General features: G+C 36.7%; 1 protein-coding gene across 50 annotated transcripts in view; it reads left to right on the forward strand.

Annotated features, from left to right (window-relative positions):
• Positions 1 to 21,227, forward strand: part of Rims2 (regulating synaptic membrane exocytosis 2) — a 498,312-nt gene that overhangs the window by 364,340 nt on the left and 112,745 nt on the right. For 36 of the 50 annotated variants that reach the window (XM_029547766.1, XM_029547754.1, XM_029547763.1 and 33 more), the window contains one exon: positions 6,912 to 7,012. The exons of the other annotated variants lie outside the window; for them this stretch is intronic. In XM_029547766.1, coding sequence (XP_029403626.1) covers positions 6,912 to 7,012 — 101 coding nt within the window. The remainder of the gene's footprint in view (positions 1 to 6,911; positions 7,013 to 21,227) is intronic. 50 annotated transcript variants of the gene reach the window in all.

A 21,227-nucleotide genomic window follows, 5' to 3' on the forward strand; every position in this document is an offset into this window, starting at 1 on the left:
AGGTCTCTAGTGCATTCTGGAGGGTCCCCCCTACCTCTTACTGCCCGAGGTTGCTAGTTTCCATTCTTTCTGTTGGCCCTCAGGACTTCAGTCCTTTTCCCTTACCCAATACCAGATCAGGTTCCCCTCTCCCCCCACTCCCCCCTGTCCACTTTCCCTCCCAGGTTTCTCCCTCCCTCCCCATTTGTGATTGCTTTCTTCTCCCTCCCAAGTGTTCCTGAGGCATCCTCACTTAGGCCCTTCAGCTTGTTGAACTTTTTGAGTTCTGTGGACAGTTTCTTGGGTATTCTGTATTTTTGTTGTTGTTGCTAATATCCACTTATTAGTGAGTACATACCATGCATGTCCTTTTGGGTCTGAGTTACTTCACTCAGGATTTTCTAGTTCGATCCATTTGCCTGCAAATCTAAGGATGTCCTCATTCTTAATAGCTGAGTAGTATTCCATTGTGTAAATGAACTACATTTTCTGTATCCATTCTTCTGTCGTGGGACATCTGGGTTGTTTCCAGCTTCTGGATATCACAAATAAGGCTGCTATAAACATAGTGGAACATGTGCCCCTGTGGCATGGTGGGAAATCTTTTGGGTATATTTCCAAGAGTGGTATAACTTGGTCTTTTGGTAGATCTATTTCCAATTTTCTGAGGAACCTCCAGATTGATTTCCAGAGTAGAGATATTTCTTTAAGAAATTCATGATTAAGTAAATATATGAAAAACATTTAAATCATAATAAAGTGAATATTAATTGAAACATAATACTTATTTGAAATATCAAAGTAAGGTTATTATGAGAATAATAGAAAAATTAGTATGATCAGTATAAATCCAGAACCTTAAAAATAATGATGGACTTCTTGGAAGGGGGTGGCATCTTTTGAGATGGCTCAATAGATAAAGGCATTGCTACCAAGCCAGGTGATTTGAGTTCAGTGCCCAGGACTCACATGATGAAGGAGAGAACCAACTTCAGTGGTTTATCTCTGACCTCCACAGACGTATAGCAGCGTTTACATGCCTTTACTACCTCTGCCAACAAAAATCTAATACATTTTTAAGAGAAAAAAATACTTATTTTTTTATCTAATTAAAGTTAAATTCACATATAAGCTATTCACTAAGATTTATTTGTATTATGAAATTTATATCACTGTAATGAGGAATTGGTGAAATAAATGATATATGCGCAACCCTAATTTGTTATTTAAATATTAAGAATTGGGTTATACAAGCCCTGTCACTTTGGGAATTTGAAAGTACTTTTTATAAAGGACTTGTTAAATTTTTCCATAATTTTCCATTAAAAGTGGCATTTCTTATTAATTACAATTTAGCTCAAATTATGTGAAAAGCTTGTATTTCAGAAAAATATATCTACTGTTTATATTTTTGTGTGTATTATTATAAAACTCATAGGTTTTGCTTTGCAATTTTAACACAATTTAATACATCAGTAATCTCTAACCAACAAGTAAGTAATGTGTTTGAATAATGGACATTCCCAAGATTGTTTAAAATAAAGAAAAAAATTAATAATTAACAATAATAAACTATCACTTAAATTATTTGTCTATAACACTGGAAAAATGATTAATTCCATTTTTTAAAACCAATTATTGTTTACTTAGCAGTGTGTGAGTCCTGGGATTTTATTTCTAACCAATGGACCATAATCATAAGGTCGAGGTTGACAAGGTGCTCAGCTGACTTCTACAACTTGACTTCTGGGGATGGTGGCACAATAAACAGGTTCATGGAAACTTCCTAATTTACAAACCTCATTTCCTTCAGCTGAATACCTCCCAGTTGCATAGCTGAATCATGTCTTAGTTCTCTTGAGGTGATTTTATGTTTGTTTTAAAGCAGCTCCCATACTGTTTTCCATAGTGGCCCTGCTAACGTTCCTACCAACTGTGCATGCTTCCTCCCTGTATCTTCTATTCATACCCTTATCTTAAAAAAAAAAAAATGGTACAGCCTTTCTCCCTGTCATGAAATAGAATTTCAATGTAGGTATGGTTTGCATCTCTCTGGTGGCTAAACTGTAAGCCATTCTCCCTTTTTCACTTCTCTTTCTTTTGAGAAATAACTATTCAGATCATTTTTCCCATATTTGATTGGATTTCTTTCTTTGATGTTAAGAATATATTGGCCGGGCAGTGGTGGCACACGCCTTTAATCCCAGCACTTGGGAGGCAGAGGCAGGCAGATTTCTGAGTTCGAGGCCAGCCTGGTCTACAAAGTGAGTTCCAGGACAGCCAGAGCTACACAGAGAAACCCTGTCTCGAAAAACCAAAAAACAAACAAACAAAAAAAAGAGTATATTAAAGGTCTTTAAAAGATTAAAGGTAGCTCATTGGTTAAGCAGAGTCCAGTTTCCAGAACTGAAAACCAGTTGTAACTCCAGCTCCAAGGAATCTGAGGCTCACTTCTGGTTCTCCTGGGCACCTGTACAGATATACACACAGGCATACACATGATTGGAAATAAATCTGTAAAGAAGTCTATTGGTTTCTTTGTGTGTTGCGTATATTAACCCCTGTTAGATAACTATCTGGCAAAGGCCTTACTCCCATTCTTTGTTTTCTGTCCTTCTGTTGACTGTTTCCTCTGCTGTGAAGAAGCTTTCAAAGTCCACCCGATCCACTATTAAACTCTTGCCTTTGCCCTTAGGATAGCGGAGTCCTAGTTAGGAAATCCTTGCTATAGTCTTGATGAGTTCTCTTGCTTGTTTGCTTTTCTTTTCTTTTAGCTATTAGTTTCACGTCGTTCATACCGATCCATGATGCCCTTTCACCTGGTCTTTATAAAGTCTGAGAGGTACGGGTTAGTTGCAATCTCCATGTGAGTGCCCAGTGTACTCAGCACTCTTTGTCTGACCTGTATTTTGGAGGAGCGTGTCAAGAATCAGCTGCTACTGTGTTTAGTTCTGAGTCTTCTATAACCTGGGTTTACCTGTCTGTCTTTATCAATTTTTTTTATGCTATGGTTTTTTCTTTTTTTCTTTTTTTAAACTTATTTTATTAGATATTTTCTTCATTTACGTTTCAAATGCTATCCCGAATGTCCCTTATACCCTCCCCTCACCCTGCTCCCCTGCCCACCCACTCCTACTTCTTGGCCCTGGTGTTCCCCTGTATGGGGCATTTAAAGTTTGTAAGACCAAGGGGGCCTTTCTTCCCAATGATGGCCGATTAGGCCATCTTCTGCTACATATGCAGCTAGAGGCACGAGCTCAGGGGGTACTGGTTAGTTCATATTGTTGTTGCACCTACAGGGTTGCAGCCCCCTTCACTTCCTTGGGTACTTTCTCTAGCTCCTCCCTCTGCTACCTCTTACCCACTTTGAAATCAGATGTTGGCATGCATCCACCATTGGTTGTCTTGCGCAGAGTCTCTTTTGTAAATTTTTAGATTTATTTTGCTTCTACTTAAATTTGGCTTTTTGTTTGTTTGTCAACTTGTTTGCTTTCTAGTTTTGTGAAGGGCTCCATTGGTATTTTATTGGGGATTACATTGAGTTTTCACACTGGAGTGTGGTGTCACAGATATTTTAATAGTACAAACTCTTTCAATATATAAACGTGGAATGTTTTCCATATGAGAAATTGTCTCCAATTTTTCTTTTTTCTTTAATGTTTTTTCAATTTTCATTGTAGGAACCTTTCCTTCCATGATATTTTCATTCCTAGCTATTTTATTTCATTTTATTTTATTTTATTTTATTTTATTGATGCTATTGAAAAGGGTATTATTTTATGGTTTTGTTTAAATGAGTTTGTAATTGTTATATGTAGAAAATCTGTTATTTTTATGTTGAATTTGGTTCCTGTAACTTTGCTGGATTTATCCATTCTCGAGTCTTGATGGAGTCTTGAGAGAGTTTTTCACCGACAGTATCAGACCATCTTCAAATAGGTGTGATGCAGCTTCCCCTTTTTGCTGTATTTCCTTCTCTTGCCTAATTGTTCTGGCTATAATTTCTTTGATATTTACTTGATGTGTGGAGCAGGAATGATGAGATGGACACTCCTTTCTCAATTTTAGAAGAAATGCCTTCGTATGTTGCTTGCAGTAGGTTTGTTACTAGAACATAACCACAGTCATTTATGTAAATATTGCATTTAGTGGCTTTCTTTTTTTAATTTTTCTTTATTAGATATTTTCTTCATTTACATTTCAAATGCTATCTCCAAAGCCCCCTATACCCTCCCCCGACCCTGCTCTCCAACCCACCCACTCCTGCTTCCTGGCCCTGGCATTTCCCTGTACTGGGGCATATGATCTTCCCAAGACCAAGGGCCTCTCTTCCCAATGATGGCCAACTAGGCCATCCTCTGCTACATATGCAACTAGATACACAACTCTGGGGGTACTGGTTAGTTCATATTGTTGTACCTTCTTTAGGGTTGCAGACCCCTTTAGCTCTTTGGGTACTTTCTCTAGCTCCTTCATTAGGGACCCTGTGTTTCATACATCCCTTAGTGGCTTTCATATCACTATTACAGACATGTTAAAGTATGCACACAAAGAATCTACAGTTTAGAACTGAAAAAGATACCTCATTCAGTAAACTGCTTGCTCCAAGGGCATGAGGCTCTTAGTTTCATCCCTGTCGCCCAAGTGAAACAGTAAAATGAAAGCCATAAATGCTACTCTGTACTTGTATTCCTATCACTGGAGAGTCAGAGACAGGCAGGCACATCTCTGAGTCTCATTGGCCTAGCAACCTAGCCTAACAGGTGAGTTCAGGCCAAGGAGAAACCCTGTCTCATAAATGCAAGGTTTGGAGTGTCTGTAGAAAGATTCCAGAGGTCACTCTGTGATTTAGACATGCACATGCATACCCACTCACTCATGCGAAAAAGCATTCCACTACAAGACCAAGTATACAAATACATGTTCAGGTATAGACACACACACACACACATATGCATACACACAATGTATATAACTATTATGCCCTTTATAAGAAAAGTTGACTATTCTTCCCCATGTGCTATTTCCAAATAATCAGAAGGAGCTTAATGCAGCTGCCATAGAATTTTGACATACAAAACAGTCTAAATATTAGAAAATGCTTATGTTTCTGTGTACATACTTTATATCTCTGTCTATATGTTCCTAAATTTCCTTGTCAATTGGTAATATTTCTATGTAGCATTCTGATTTCTATTATAATAGCAATACTCAACATGTTAAATGAATTTTCTGGACAATATTTACTAATATCTTTTCACTACACATAATTTTTTCATCCAGGGCTAATTATTTTGTTCTTTTGCTGATGAGAAATAATATGTTTTATGTCAGAGTATTTCTTGAGGTATGAACAATTTCACAGGTGTAGATAATGAACTAATACGTATTATAGTTGTTATATTTCATATCATAGGTATTCATATGTCTTAATATATCATTCAGTTTTTTCTGAAATATTAAATTTAACATGGGGTCAGTTATATTGTTATTAAAGCGACTATCTTAATAGATAACTTATTTAAGTTTGATGGCATAAAAAAAGAAGTAATACCATCACTTGGGAGTCTGAGACAAAAGGTTAAGATCGACCCAAACTGGTCTCGTAACACAATATCAATTTGATAACATATTTGGAGCTCATATCATTTAATTATTTATGGATACTATTTGCCAAGACGTTGGTAATCTTCCTGGGAAAATGTGTTCCCTTTTATCTTTAATTAGTCTTTACTCTAAATTTGTTACTAATGAGACTTATCCCATATATAATGAAATTTTTGCAGAGCATAGGTAATATTTTTTAAATGAATTTTAAAAACTGGCTTATGAGAGGATTCTTTAACTGCCAAATGTAGTGTTATATTTTTGATCCCATTATTATTATTTTAATCAGGTAAGTTTTAGATGTTTATTTTGATAGGTACCTTTTTGTTTAAATGTATTTACTTTGGCTTTAAACTTAAGACCTTTAGCAAAAGGTATGTATCTGTGTGTCTATATTCCTGTCTACATGCACAGTATTCATAAATTTGCACAACAGTGTGTTACTGTACCCACCAATTAAGTGTATTAAGTCCATTGTCTTTCTTTGTGTTTTCTGTTGTATATATTTATGAAAATGTTTTTCAACATGTATATTTATGAAAATGTGATCTTCCTATAAAATCACTTTATGAAAATTGAGTTTTTTAAATATTTTTTAGGGTTGACCAACTAAATTTAGTTTTCAATTTCAATCAGGGATTTTAAAGACCTTTTTAATATCTAAAATTGATTTGTTTTGAAATGATAACAGGTATTGAAGACACTAATCTTGTATAATAGGCTTACCATTCATTTTTCTCATTTTTTATAATCTATTTTTAGTTCATTTCAGTTGTACTTTGAATACTTATGAGCATGGTGTCATAAAAAGTGTATTCCATAAACTTATTTCTTAATTTTAGTTATAGAAATTTCAAATTCAAAAATTTATGATAACTAGACCTATAATGTATTCTAGGATGGCTTGCTTTAATACAGTCTAATTTTATGACAGTAGTTTTAAAATGCAGTGTTAAATTGCATTGAAACAGCTAGAAACAAGTTTTAAACTAATTACATTTACATGATGAGTTAAAAGCCAAAGGTCTTGTGCCAAATTTGTGTGCTATCAAATGTATTCTTCTGGACACAGATGGGCCAATGTTTTCTTCTAGTTATCTCCTCTTTTAATGCGAGTATATTTTTTCACATTCAAATTATATAAACATATATAATAGTTATGCTTTTATTTACCAAAATGCATAGTTTAACTTAAAGCAAAGACAATACTACGTTAATTTATTTCAAATACTTATCAGCTTCACATTTCTTCTTTTATACATCCTAATTAGGATTCAGAAGTAAGAACTAAACATTAATTTTATGGGTTTTTTTCTACTTAATAGGTGCTATGGATATAGAGGAGAGAAATCGCCAAATGAAACTTAACAAATACAAACAGGTAGCCGGATCAGATCCCAGACTGGAACAAGATTACCATTCGAAGGCAAGACAATTTTCTTTTTAAAAGTTGTAAAGTAGTCGATCATATGAAGCTACTAGATTTTTTTAAACAACTGAATATAGATGAGTCAGACACAAACATATAATGTAATGGCCCAGTGATATTAAATTCTACAATGTGTGATGTGCTTGTGTACCAACTCTTAGGGATATACTTCTCCTTATAGAAACACATTATTATGTAACATATAAAGTTAAAAGTCTAAAAACCAAAGCTTTTAGATTTGTTTTGTTTCCTTTCAAAAATGTTTAGGGAATTCTTCCATCATCATGCTGTGTGTTATCTAATACATCTTTTTCTACTTTATGTTTCCTATTTTAGTATTTTAATTAAATCTGCTTTAGTACTGAGTTATTGAAGCAAGCATACGCTTACTAGGTTTCATTATTCAAGAGGTATTTTAGCAAGCATACTTTCAAATTATTTTCTGGGAATAAGTTTAAATAAGTGACGTAGGCAGGTAGAAAATTAAAAGTATTATTTTATTTATTTTACTCTTCAGGGGCTTTATATATTTAAAGGCATATTATTATATAACATGGGTACCCTGTCTAATTATTATGTATCATATTCTCAATAATATAATAATTTTAGAAACAAGTGTCACGGAAACAAAAACCAGGATAAAGTAAGGGGAAGGTAGCTCCCCAAGCAAAGACAATGAGCAGCTTGCAGCGTGACACATCTTTGATGTGCAGCGTGACACATCTTAGAAGCAGCAAGGGCAGGACAGGGCTTGTCTGACTGATAGAACACTTCCTAGAGTGTGGGAAGCCTGGCAAACAAGCCTTAGCAACATTTATAAACAGACAGATAGGAATCAAGGAAGTAAGCGGAAACAGATAAGGAAGAGGCATGGTTGGTCAAATGAGTTGCATCACTCATAATGAAAAGTAAGTCCCAATGCCAGCACTCAGGAGAAAGAGGCAGGCCGACCTATGTGAAATCCAGGACAGCCTGGTCTACAAAGTGAGTTCTAGGACAGCCAGGGCTTCAAAACTATGAACAATTAGTAGTCCTCAAGAAGCAGTAATAAGCAGGTCCTTATTTAAAATACCTGAGAAGTTTGTTTCAGGGTCTTGGAGCAAAAAGATGCTATAGCTAAGAATTTTGTTTCCCAAAACACAAGTCTGAAGTCTATACCAATCTTTAGTAAATGAATGTTTAAGGCCCCCAAATTTTTATAACCTTTGACACTTTTAGGTTTGGAGAGAGCTGAAGTATTGTTTGAGAACTAGTTATACCGAACAAGATAACTTCATAATTTTCTAAGTACAATAACAGAGTACAGACATTCAAAGCATGTGGGCACATTTTACAAATACAATTCTCTACATTCTTCATGCCCATGAAATTCCCATCAGGTTATTCTGGTGTAGACTAAAGTTTTAAAAGTCTTCCTCTAAAGTGAAGTGATTCTGAAATTTAGGGTTGGTTTTTTTGTTGTTGTTGGGTTTTTTTTTGTTTATTTGTTTGTTTTGTTTTGTTTTTAGTGGAAAGAGTTGGCTAGAAGCCAGACATGAATAATATTAAAAATTGGATTCTTTATTTTGAGAGTGAATTGTCTTACCTTTTGGTGCTTGGTTGATTTACCAGTGCATAACAACAATCATAACATTCTTTTTCTGCTGCTAAGATTTTCATACTCAGCTCACTCCAAAACATAATCCAGTCACTAGGGAGTCACTGCTCTTATATCCTAATGTGGAACTGTCTTGCTTAGGGGTCTATCTCCCAGTCATTCCTAGGTAAACCTTTCTCTCTTAAATGTCAAAGAAAAATTACAGAGTGATTTTTTTCAATGAAGGTTATGCTATTTTTAGCTGCCATGTTAATAACTTTTTGAGTTGGAAGAAATTCTAAGAATCATGTCTTCTGTTTAACAGGAGGTATTATGCCTCTGCTCTTTATCCAGTTTGGTTTTTTTCTATTGCCACTTAACAAAAATTACTACTGAGTTATATGTTTTAATATATTATATCCAATTCCTGCCAAAATTAGAAAGGAATTGCTATGACGTATTGAATGTTAGGCAATCAACTGTTATAAACTATAGAAAGTTAGATTTTTTTTTAACTGTTAATTTTGGTAGCCTGTTGCAAAATACAGACAGTGGGGTTATCTACTGTTAGAAATAGAGATTGAATAATTTCCTCTTCTAAACTATAAGAAATTAGGTTTCTTAATATTATAAAATGTAGAATGATTGGGAAATAGCACATAAAATAGAATGTAGCTTATGTGCAGTGACAACATAGAGAAGCTATGTGAGAATCATTACAAAGCATAGAAAAGTTAGGAAGATGAATGTTACTATCCAGTAAGTCATGAACAATGTCACAGCTAATCTAGTGTTCCGGGTTTGAGACAACCGACATGAAACTCAAAGTGTTAGTCATATAAAATACATGCTATACTTTATAATCCTAGAGGGCCAATGATGTTATTACAAAGCTCTATGTTGAATCATATTAAATATTAGACTAGTATTCTCAGAAATTGGAAGAAGAAAGTATTTGTAACGAGAATATGAAAGAATATGTACATGTGATTTCTAGTTAATCAAAGATTTTCTCAGGGTTTTCCTTCAGAGAATTCCCTCAGAGAAAATCCACGTTTCATGCTCTGGGATTCTCTCAACATGAATGTGATTCATCCTTCCATTCTTGGCAGTGATTTATTGATTCACTTATTTTTCTTCTCCAAAATCAATGTTCTTCTCATTGACTCAGAAACATGTAATTTCTCTATGAAACTTAGCTGCACACATTATAGTTGACTTGTGATTTATATAATGATAAGTAGTGTAATCATTCATAATTAAACATCAAATAGCATGAAGCATTATATATTTAATCATAAACCTTTTAGTTTTGACTTAGCTCTATTTTTCATCAAGTATCATTTTTAAAACAAGATTTTTTTACTATTTAAACATATAATAATATATACCTCATTAGCATAGAATTTATAATGAACCTCAAAGATTATTTCTCTGCAATAATGTTCTTTTTAAGGAAATTTATGTCCAAAATAATCACTGTGCTATCTCCTAGTACACTTCTAGTACAATTTTCTGATTTGTCTACACACAATTAAAAGGCATTATAACTCATAAATTATTGAGATATCTACAATTCTTTTAACCTATAATACAATAGGCTATTCTATTAATCTAATTCAATACATTCATACGGAAGCAGAAATAATGATGCAGAAGACAGGAAAAGGGTTTTTCTCCATTCATTGCATGTGCCAACTCTCAGATACTGCTAACATATAACTAGTCACTTTTTTCTTAATTTCTAGTTTGATAAACACCCATTCACACATCTCATAAACAGAAGAGTAACATTCCAATTAAATCAACTTAAATAAAATATGGACACCAATATAGACAAATACTCAGTTGTAAGTACAAATAAAACTAAAGCCAATAGAATCATAAACTATATAAGTATTTTGGACAGTTCCAGAAAAATTGTCTTTGCAAGTAGATTATTACAATTAGCTATTGTCTTTTATCACAGCTAGTTGTCTTCTCAACAGAGAAAGAAAGCACATTCGGTGTTCGCCTTTGTGCTGACTTTTCAGAACCTGGGTAATGGGGACATCAGCCCAAGGAGCTGCCAGAGCTGGTTAGGAGTGTCCATGTGTGGCTGTTTATCTAGCACTCCACTGTGGCAGGATTCTCATGTGCAGTGTGGAGTCATGCAGGTGGCCCTTGCATGGTTTGGGACTGGTTTCAAATATGTCCTTCATCCTCAGATTCTTCATCTGTGACTAGAGTGGTGGTAGAAACTTCTTAGAGTAGTGTGACGATAGCTACATGAGAAGATGCATGTCTTTGTACTCAGCAAGTGCTCAGTAGATGACACAGATGGTACTCATTTCTGTTATCGTAATCAAATGTAGTTGTAGGCTCTGCAGGAGATGTAACTGAGCTAATGAAAGGATCTAGTGTAGGACAAATACCCTTAAGTGCTTCCTTCATTCTGTAATAAAGAGATTCAAGCAGCCAAAATCTAAAATAAAACAATATAAAGGGTGAAAACTTATGAGCCTTGAAAATGGCATGCAAATTATAAAAATAAAACAATATAAAATGATTGTTTATAAGCAAAATTACTAAAATAAGAACCTATACTATCAACATTGATATTACATATATGTAATATCCCTATAATTAACAGGTTACACATTTATTTATTTGTTTGTTTATTTATTTTTATTTTTACACTCCAGATTTTATTCCCCAACCCCTGTCCACCCTCTGACTGTTCCACATCCCATACCTCCTCCCCACACCCTTGTGTCCATGAGGATGTCCCCACCCCACGTGAACTCTAAACTCCATAGGGCCTCCAGTCTTTTGAGGGTTAGGTGCATCATCTCTTAATGAACACAGACCTGACAGTCCTCTGCTGTATGTGTGTTGGGGCTTCATATCAGCTGGTGTATGCTGCCTGGTTGGTGGTCCAGTGTTTCAGAGATCTCAGGGGTCCAGGTTAATTGAGACTGCTGGTCCTCCTACAGGGTCACCCTCCTCCTCAGCTTCTTCCAGTTTTTCTCTAATTCAACCTCAGGGGTCAGCAGCTTCTGTCCATTGGTTGGGTGCAAATATCTGCTTCTGACTCTTTCAGCTTTTTGTTGGGTCTTTCAGAGGGCAGTCATGCTAGGTCCCTTTTTGTGAGCACTTCATAACCTCAGTAATAGTGCCGGGCCTTGGGACCTCCCCTTGAGCTGGATCCCACTTTGGGCCTGTCACTGGACCTTCTTTTCCATTTCCATCCCTGCAATTCTTTCAGACAGGAACAATTATGGGTCAGAGTTTTGACTGTGGGATGGCAAGCCCATCCCTCACTTGATGCCCTGTCTTCCTGCTGGAGGTGGGATCTTTAAGTTCCCTCTCCGTACTATAGGGCATTTCATCTAAGGTCCCTCCCTGAGTCCTGAGAGTCTCTCCCTCCCAGGTCTCTGGTGCACTCTGGAGGGTCCCCTACCTCTTACTGCCGAGGTCGCCTGTTTCCATTCTTTCTGTTGACCCTCAAGGCTTCAGTCCTTTTCCCTCACCCAATACCAGATCAGGTTCCCCTCTTCCCTCCCCACTCCCCCCAGTCCACTTTCCCTCCCAGGTGCCTTCCTCCCTCCCCATTTGTGATTGCTTTCTTCTCCCTCCCAAGTGCGACTGAGGAGTCCCCACTTGGGCCCTTCAACTTGTTGAACTTTTTGAGTTCTGTGGACAGTTTCTTGAATATTCTGTGTTTTTCTTTTTTCTTTTATTTTTTTCTTTTCTTTTCTTTTCTTTCTTTCTTTTCTTTTTCTTTTTCTTTTTTTTTTTTTTTTCGCTAGTATCCACTCATTAGTGAGTACATACCATGCATGTCCTTTTGGGTCTGAATTACCTCACTCAGGATGATATTTTCTAGTTCCATCCATTTGCCTGCAAAACTCAGGATGTCCTCATTCTTAATAGCTGAGTAGTATTCCACTGTGTAAATGAACCACATTTTCTGTATCCATTCTGCTGTCGTGGGACATCTGGGTTGCTTCCAGCTTCTGGCTATCACAAATAAGGCTGCTATGAACAATTGTGAGGACCATAAAAAGTCTGAAAAATTGATAGATTAAATTTATATATAAGGCAAAATTGAAAATATAGATTAAATAGTCTTATATAAATTATTACAACATATAAAATATATGAATTTCAAATATGATTTAGAAATTGGACAATGCATTTATGTATGAATTTTAGAACAGTGATTGCAATAAAATGGTGGGGACAATTGTTTCTTATTTTACTGGATATATTAGTTATTTACATTTCAAATGTTATCCTCCTTCCTGGTTTCCCCTCTCTAAACCCCCTATCCTATCCCCCTTCGTCCTGCTTCTATGAGGGCGCTCCTCCACCCACCCATCCACTCCCACCTCACCACCCTATCATTTCCCTATGCTGGGGCATCAAGCTTCCACAGGGCCAAGGGCCTCCGCTCCCATTGATGCCAGATAATTTGTTTCTTCAGCAGAATGTTTGAGTTACTAGCATCATACATCCAGCAGTCCAGAGAGCCTGAGCCAGGCTTTATTTCTACTAAAGAGAGAGCTTTGAAACATCAGTTCTCATGATCCCAAGACAGTCTGTTATTTTTGGAAACTGGCATTATAGCACCCTCAGGAATACCTCTGCCTTTCAGTTCCTCAGGATCCCACTGTGATGTCCCATAGGAAGCAGTGAATTTCTTTGACTTTCAATAAGCTATGGTTTCATAGCAGAATTGGGATTCACATTTTTACAGTTTGTATTGGGTTTAGTTCAGCCTGAAACACAGCAAAAGGCCACATCTCTGTTTCTTCATTGTAGCACACCTTTTCTGAAAACTTACATTTGCCTTTGTAAGTTTTGTTTTTCGGTTATTATATTCATTCCTATAAAACTCTGCATTGAACAGATTCTATTTTAAAATCCCAATAAATTTCCAGAAACCAGCAGAGCTGCTTTGGCACTATAGGGAGATAGAGAAGATGGTCTCCCCAGTGGGAGAGTTCTTACTGCCAAGCAGGCATGTGTGCTGAACCATGGGTGCCGCCAAGCAGAAGAAGTATGTACAGATCCTTGGCGCACTCTGGCGATTGCCTCGCCTCTCCCCCTCCACTTCAGCTACCCTCTGTGTCTTTAATTAGTCAACATGTGTGTGCATGTGCACTCCACTATGTGATTGGTCCTTTACAAGGATATTTATGAAGAAAGCTAGGACTGGACTTCTCAGGCTGGATTGTTGAACCAGTAAGTAATGCTAATGGCAGCCCTGTTCAGCACTGTTCTGGAAATACAAAATATGATAAGTCGACGTCTCATCAAACTCTGCACACAGCAGCTGTCACTCCACTGACAGGATTGGAAAATGGCTTAAATGATGGTGATCTATTGAGAATACAAAGGATTAAATTTTATTTTGAAAATCTTTTTGTCTTATCTTTTACTTTTCTTAGTTATTTTAAAAAATAATCTCTATGAAGGGAGAGCTCCCATTTATCAACATCCGTCAGACTAAAATTTTCAGCTAAAAATTCTCTGTATGTATTTATATCATCTTTTCCTATTACCTTTGAAAGAAATTGGAAGAAGGGATGATAAGTATGTGTCATTAAGGGGGAAGAAATCATCGGGAATAAACCTGTTTCTATTAATGTGAATCATCAGAGCCTACAGCGGCCACCACAGTCAGAGCAGTGTCCAGGAATACAGATATATGGACAGTTTAGGGGTAAATCACTCCTCAGTTGATTTTTACATACTGTGATTTACTGAAGGTTACTGAGGAGTGTTAAATGGAACTCAAGAATTAAAACTACATAGTCTCCCCTCTACCGCTCTGTACAGCCTTGAGTGAGCCATTCATTGTGCTCAATTTCTTACTCTGCATAGAATAGTTTCATAATTAACTCTGTGTGTGCATAGAAATGGTTAAAATGTAACTATGATGATCAGTATCAGCTAACCACAATATGACACTTACGGTGGTCTTCGTGGTGGTGGTGGTAATGGTGGTGATGGTGATAGAGGAAGAGAAGGAAAATTGCTATTCTATTAACTCCTCAGAGTTCAGGTTTTATTTGTGACCTTCAAAAGTCAGGAAAGATAGATAAAATTATCTTTAAGGCAATCATAAAAGTAAGAAATTAGAAAGATAAAAAAGTTACGGTTTTTAAGAAAACTAAGAACATATTTGAATGTTCTTATATTTTCCCAGTCAAGTTATTGTCTTTCTCTCATATTCTGAAGTGAGCTGAATATCCTTCAGTTTTATTTCAAGTATCTATGTGCTGGACCCACATAAACATAAAGCTGAGCGAGTGAATCTCTGTGTTAGATGTTGATGGAAGTAACCACCAGCCATAACTTCACTTCATGGAAGTACATAGAAGAGATCCATAGAAAACAATTTTAATGAAATATAAGACATTTTGTATTTTAATATGTAATAATATTTGATATTTTTCTGAAAAAATTTAGCTTTAATTTTCCCCCCCTTTTTTTTTACATGTTGCATAACTGAACACTATAGATTGATGAGATGTGTATTTCTTCAGGTTTGAGTTGCTAGATGCAAAATGAAGGCTCGCAGTATCGGTTTCTTCTGAGGCCCCTCCTTTAAATGCAATGTTGCCTTTCTGTGAGTTCTTTTTCTTTGTGCCCTGTCCTGATTGTTTGTTTATATAAGACATCAGTCCCCCTGGATTAGGGCTCAGGTAAATGACCTCATTATATCTTAGTCACCTCCTTAAAGTCCCTTAAAGTGCTCTTAATGCAGTCATATTCTGAGACACTGACTTAAACATGTAGATTTGGAAGTAATTCAGTTCAGAACACAGCAGATCTCTACAAATTTGCTAATGATCATTGAAATTAACATTTGAGGGGCTGGAGAAATGGTTCAGAGCCAGGAGCATGTATTTGAAGACCTGAGTTTGTTTCCCAGCATCCATTAGTGATTTACAACGGCTCCAGTTCTAGGAAGTCCAAGGGCCTACATATACCAGGAAGGTAATGTGTACAGGTACACACACACACACACACACACACACACACACACACACACACACACTGCATATAAAACAGATTAACACTTGCATACATGAAAGGCACGTTTTCTTACAATGTGGGCAATGATCGGAAAGCCAGTGACTGAAGCTGTATTGTTTTGAACACTTTAGTTGATTTTGTTACTTTTTTCTTTCTCTTTCTTCCTGTTTTTTTAAGCTGTCCTCTCAAATACCTAAAAGATATTCTGAATTTCTTCCTTTAGTTTTTCACTTTAGTTTTTCTTAGCTCTAAAATCACATTCAAGTATAATTCTCTCAGTCTGAGTTTGATGCTGACATAAAGGCAAAGACTTGTTTTATCTTGTTATTTATTGATTTCTACCTCCAGCCATATAGTCACAATTAGAGGGAGGATATTTTAAATGAATACGTTGTTATGAATAAGTTCTTTGAAATTACTGAAACAGCAGCTTACATATTTTGTAGCACAATATAATATGCCATCCAAATTGCGGTTTCTTATTTTTTTAATAAATATAATGTTCCTAAATACTAACAAAAGAAAGGATTTTAAATAAAATGATGTCTAGTTACCTACAGATAAAAGGGTCAATCTGTGGGCAATAGCTTCAATTATTAAAAGCACAGTTTGTTCCTGTGTTGCCTAAGAACACAGACAGAAATGGTTTTATTTTACCTCCAGAAAAAATAAAATAAGAGTAACAGTGTATGCTTCCACATTTGTTTTTCCCAATCACATCAGAATTGATGTTTGCTAACAACTGATGTGGACCCCGGAAAGGAAAGGCGTCTTGCTTAATGTATCAGGAGTTACATGAAAAGTAAAGAAGAAATGCAGTGAAATAGGACAGTATTATTCCATGTAGTATAGTAAGATCAAGTGTTGATGCACACATACTGCAGACGTGAAATATCCGTGTACCTGTGTGAAGTGAGTTTTCATCCCAGTCCGGGGTTTCTATCCACCTTTGACCCTTTAGTTCCCAGATAAAGGACACATACTACCTTTATATTTACAATAACCCTTAATCAGCACTAAAGCTGGGCAGTCACCTATCCTCTGCTATTTCCTATCAATAACCCTGAATTATTACTTACTATGTTTCACCTGGGCTGCTCTTTATTCCAATTTGGCCAGTTCTTGGGGCCAAATTTCTTGACTCCTAGCCCATGGTGACTTTATCTTCCTCCCCCTTTCCTGCTTCTCCTACTCAGACTCCAAGACTAGGAACCCTAAACCCCACCTATGTCTCTTCTGTGAGCTACTGGCATTTGGCATCTGTATTTACCAATCAGAAATAACTTTGCAGCAAGGTCACATACCATCGCTTGGGTCTATGTGAGGACTCTCTTGTCTCTGGGGCAACAAGGTCACGGGGGCGGGGTGGGGGGCTGGCATTTGCAGTACAATACACAGCAACAGACCAAAGCTCAACACACAAGAACGGTTTTCTTAACGTTTTCATGGATGGGCAAGGTGCTTATGAAACCTACTCTTTTCTGAGTCATGATTAGTAGTTAAAGGCTGGAAGAGGAGGGATGTCATCCTCTTCAGGGACATGGCAAGATGCCCTTGCTCTATTGAATAACCTCCCACCCACTATGAGACAGGAAACTCTCAATAGACTCACTGGGTCATACATACAAGAAGGAAAGTGGCTGGATGAATAATGGGCGTGGGGTGGCAGTGACTGACACTTGTTGTAGAGGTACATGAAACTGCTAAGCAATTACAAAGTAAGGCGCATACACAGGGAGTTTGTCAAAGATACATGCAAACATAGGTGCCCTTTGAGCCAGCCATGCACTGAGCACCTGCTGGTTACTTGTGTTTAGTCCTATAGACTGTTTAGCTCCTATTTCTTATCTTTCCTATGAAAAATATGTACTTTTAAGAATGGAAATTTTTATTTTTATGGATGAACATGAACATGGATATTGAAGACAAGTTAAACTGTTTTTTCTTGGATTCTTCTCTCACAGATTACATCCTGATGATAGTTGACCCTCCCCCCCCCCACTCTCCCCAGTCCTCCCCTCCTGCCTCTCCTCTATCCCAGATACACTGCACTTCTGTTTTCCTTCAGAAAAGTAGCAGGCCTCTGAGGGCTATCAACCAAACATGGCATAAGGACTTATGATAAGACTAGGCACAGACCATCATATCAAGGCTGGATGAAGTAACCCAGGAGGAAGAAAAGAGCCCCAAGAGCAGACAAAGAGTCAAAGGCAGCCCTCACTCCCACTGTTAGGAGTAACACAAGAATTCACCACTGCTCACACTCATGTAGGGTCCTTGATTGTCACTTCAGTCTGTGTGAGCCCCTATGAACCCATCTTTGGCCCACTTCCTCCTGTAATCTCATCTTCTGAGGGCTTCCCCTGGCCCTGCCTAGTGTTTGGTTGTGGGTTTCTGCATCTGCTCCTGTGAGCTGCTGGATGGGGCCTTTATCAAGCTAAAATAATCTAACAGCATACTTTTGGAAAGTTTTTTAAAGTAATGACTTTTTTTTTTTTTTTTAGCATTTTGTATCAATATAAAGATGAGATGAGATCTCCAGGAGGGAATAGATATATCATATAAGATTTAAAAAGAAAAGAATATGGCTATTGATTTTCATTTAGAATTAGTGATAGGAGGAATGCTGGAAGGTAATTTAGGGTTCTGATTTTGATTCTAGCATTTACATAAGAAAATTTGAGATAAATATTCTTTATAACATCTATTACTTTTTGTCTAAAAGTTGACTGTATCTTATAATCTATGAAATGCTACACCTACATTTACTACTTTGGGGGCAGCCATACAAAGACCATGAGTTAACATTTGACTTTTAGGAAGTCTTATCAGCAATTAAACACATCATTTAATCTCACGGCCTAGTTTCCAAAATTAATTTTGAAATATGCTAGATTGCATTCTGCAGTAATTGACACAAATGCTCACCACTAAAAAGAGGCCAAGAACCTATTCATCACTCCCAAGGGGATAAATATTGAGGTGATATTGGTGTCTCATTAACGAGTAACCAATATTACTTAATAATTAAAGTGGAGAATCCACACTCTACCTTTTTGAAATCTAATTGAATTTTGCACCTATTAGCTAGCACAAAGAATGTGAGAATCAGAAAGGGCTGTTTTGAAGAAAAAGAGAATAAACCTGCCTTTGGCCATATTGAATATACCAGAAAAACCACAAGTGGGAGATAGCCTATTAGTGTACACAAATATGATTCAGAAGTAGGCAAGTGGTCAGGACACAAGATAAAGATCTGTTAGTCATTATGTGGCCATTAACCCATAAATAATGAATTAGAACATCCCTGGAATAATATGTCTAATGAAAAGAAGAGGATTTAGACGGAAACTTTGGACAAGTGTATCAAATAAGTATAAGGAAAGTGAACTGAGGAAAAAACAATATTGAGGAGGGACAGTCTAAGGACATAGGGGAGAAACCACAAATGATGCTCTCTGAGAAACCATCCCAAGAGTGTTGCAGGAAGAGAAGGAAAGGAAGAAGTCATTGACTTGCAAACAAGTCACATTGTTTGTAGAACAGTTTTTATAAGTGTGGATAGACTGGGTTAGTAAATTTCTTTATTTAATGCAAAAACATGAGCTCTACAGCATGCCCAGTTCTCTAAGCCTGGGACTTTTTTTTAGAAACTGGCATAGGTCTTACTTCTAGAAATTTGGGGGAATTAATGGAAATAAGTAAAAGATACTTTGCAACCATGCATGAGCTGACTGTGAACAGAATACAGAGTTTCCACCGAACCAGGCCTTTAGGAAAGCCAGAATTACCTACTGGTAATAGTTCATCCTTTACAAGTTTTGCAGGAAAAATAATTTACTCAATAATTTTTCTTCAGACCAAGTAATTATAGCCAGGTTCTTGAGTCGGTACTGGTCCACATGATACCTTTTTGATTGTGGTTTTTACCTCATGCTTCTGTTGCTGGTTATGTTCCAAAGATTTCTTTGGAGCAGTATAATATAGATTTTTTTTCTCTTGTCTCCTACTACTCTTGGTAAGTCCTGCCAACAGTGCCCATATTTCTAATCTTTATCCCCAACTCTGCATACAGTGTCCACATGATGAATTAAATTAACCATCATTTTTATTGCTTTGTTTGTTTTTGTTTCATTTTGTTTTGTTTTGAGGTTTTAGGGATTGAACTCTGAGTTTCATGCATGCTTAAACAAGTTTACTACCACTAAGGTATACCCAAGCCCATGGTGGAAACTTTCATACCACAATTAACAACAAAGACTTTAAATTATAATTTTTCCTTCCAGAATCTATCTATGTAAGTAGATAGTTGTAAACATGAGGAAAACAGGGAAGGAAAAATGATAGCACACCGAGCAGAGAGACACATGAACTCAAATGACAGAATTGTTGCAGACTTTATTTAAGTAGTTTAGGATTACTGAGAGTAATGCTTAGAGAGTGATTGCATTTACCTTATGGAGCCCCAGACCCTCTGGGCCTTAATTCATTTTGTCCCACACAACCTTCTTCTGGCTCCAGCTATGGCAAAGGCCCCTTCATAGTGGTTGGAATGTGTCAGCAAAACAATTTGCGTGACTATATAAACACTGCCTTTTGTGAGGTGTACAGCTAATAAACATGACTAGTTTTGTTACTACACTGACTGAAGACCATCAAAACATCCAGTTTAGTCTATCAGCCTCCAAGAAAAGATTTCGACCCTTGGATCCCTTCCAGACTGACACAGATATTCTGAGGGTTCTACTACACTGCAGAGTTCTTTCATTGGAACTTGTAGGCACTGGTAATCTTTCATGAGTGGGATATTGTTTATAAGGCCAAATCTTAAATTTAAGGCCAATGTTTTCTCTGCCTTTCTTACATAGATCATACGACCCTTATCAGGAGCAACATCTAACAAAATTGCCCTGACAATTAGGGCTGGTTTTGTATGTCCAGTGAAATGTTGAAGTTAATCACTATGAGAGATTAACTAAAACTATGGAATTTTCAAAAGACAGCAGATTCTCTTTTTAAAACATATAATAATAAAAGCACAGTGGCAAAAATTATAGTATTCCCTACTTGCATGATTCCTTAATTGACTACACTAGAGGCTTTGTCTCTGCTCTCTGCGCTGCATCCACACTGATATCAGAAGTCTTGCCCATACATTCCATCCCCCTCCCTCTTCCAAAAGTTGTTAGTCCTATTTTCCCCCCTAATCTTTAGGTCAACACATTGATTTTCCTTCCTGCCTTAGTTACTGTTTGCTTTCTGTGATAAACAAGACAATTAATTGGAGAAAGAGTTTATTTGCGCTTATAGTTCAGAGGATGAGTCCATGACCATAATGATGAAAACAAGGCACAGGCAGACAGGCATGGTGCTGGAGCAGTAGCTAAGAGTTTCCTTCCTGATTTTCAAGCATGAGAGAGAAAGTTATCAGGGAATGACCTGGGCCTTTGAAACCTCAAAACTCACCCCCAGTGACACACCTCCTCCTACAAGACTATACCTCCTTAGCCTTCTCAAACAGTTCCACCAACTATAGATCAAGTATTCAAACATATGAGCAACCATTATCATTCAAACCACCATACTCCCTAAATGTAAAGATTCTTC

The sequence above is a fragment of the Mus pahari genome, chromosome 17, assembly GCF_900095145.1.
Source record: "Mus pahari chromosome 17, PAHARI_EIJ_v1.1, whole genome shotgun sequence".
In the NCBI taxonomy this organism is placed as follows: domain Eukaryota; kingdom Metazoa; phylum Chordata; class Mammalia; order Rodentia; family Muridae; genus Mus; species Mus pahari.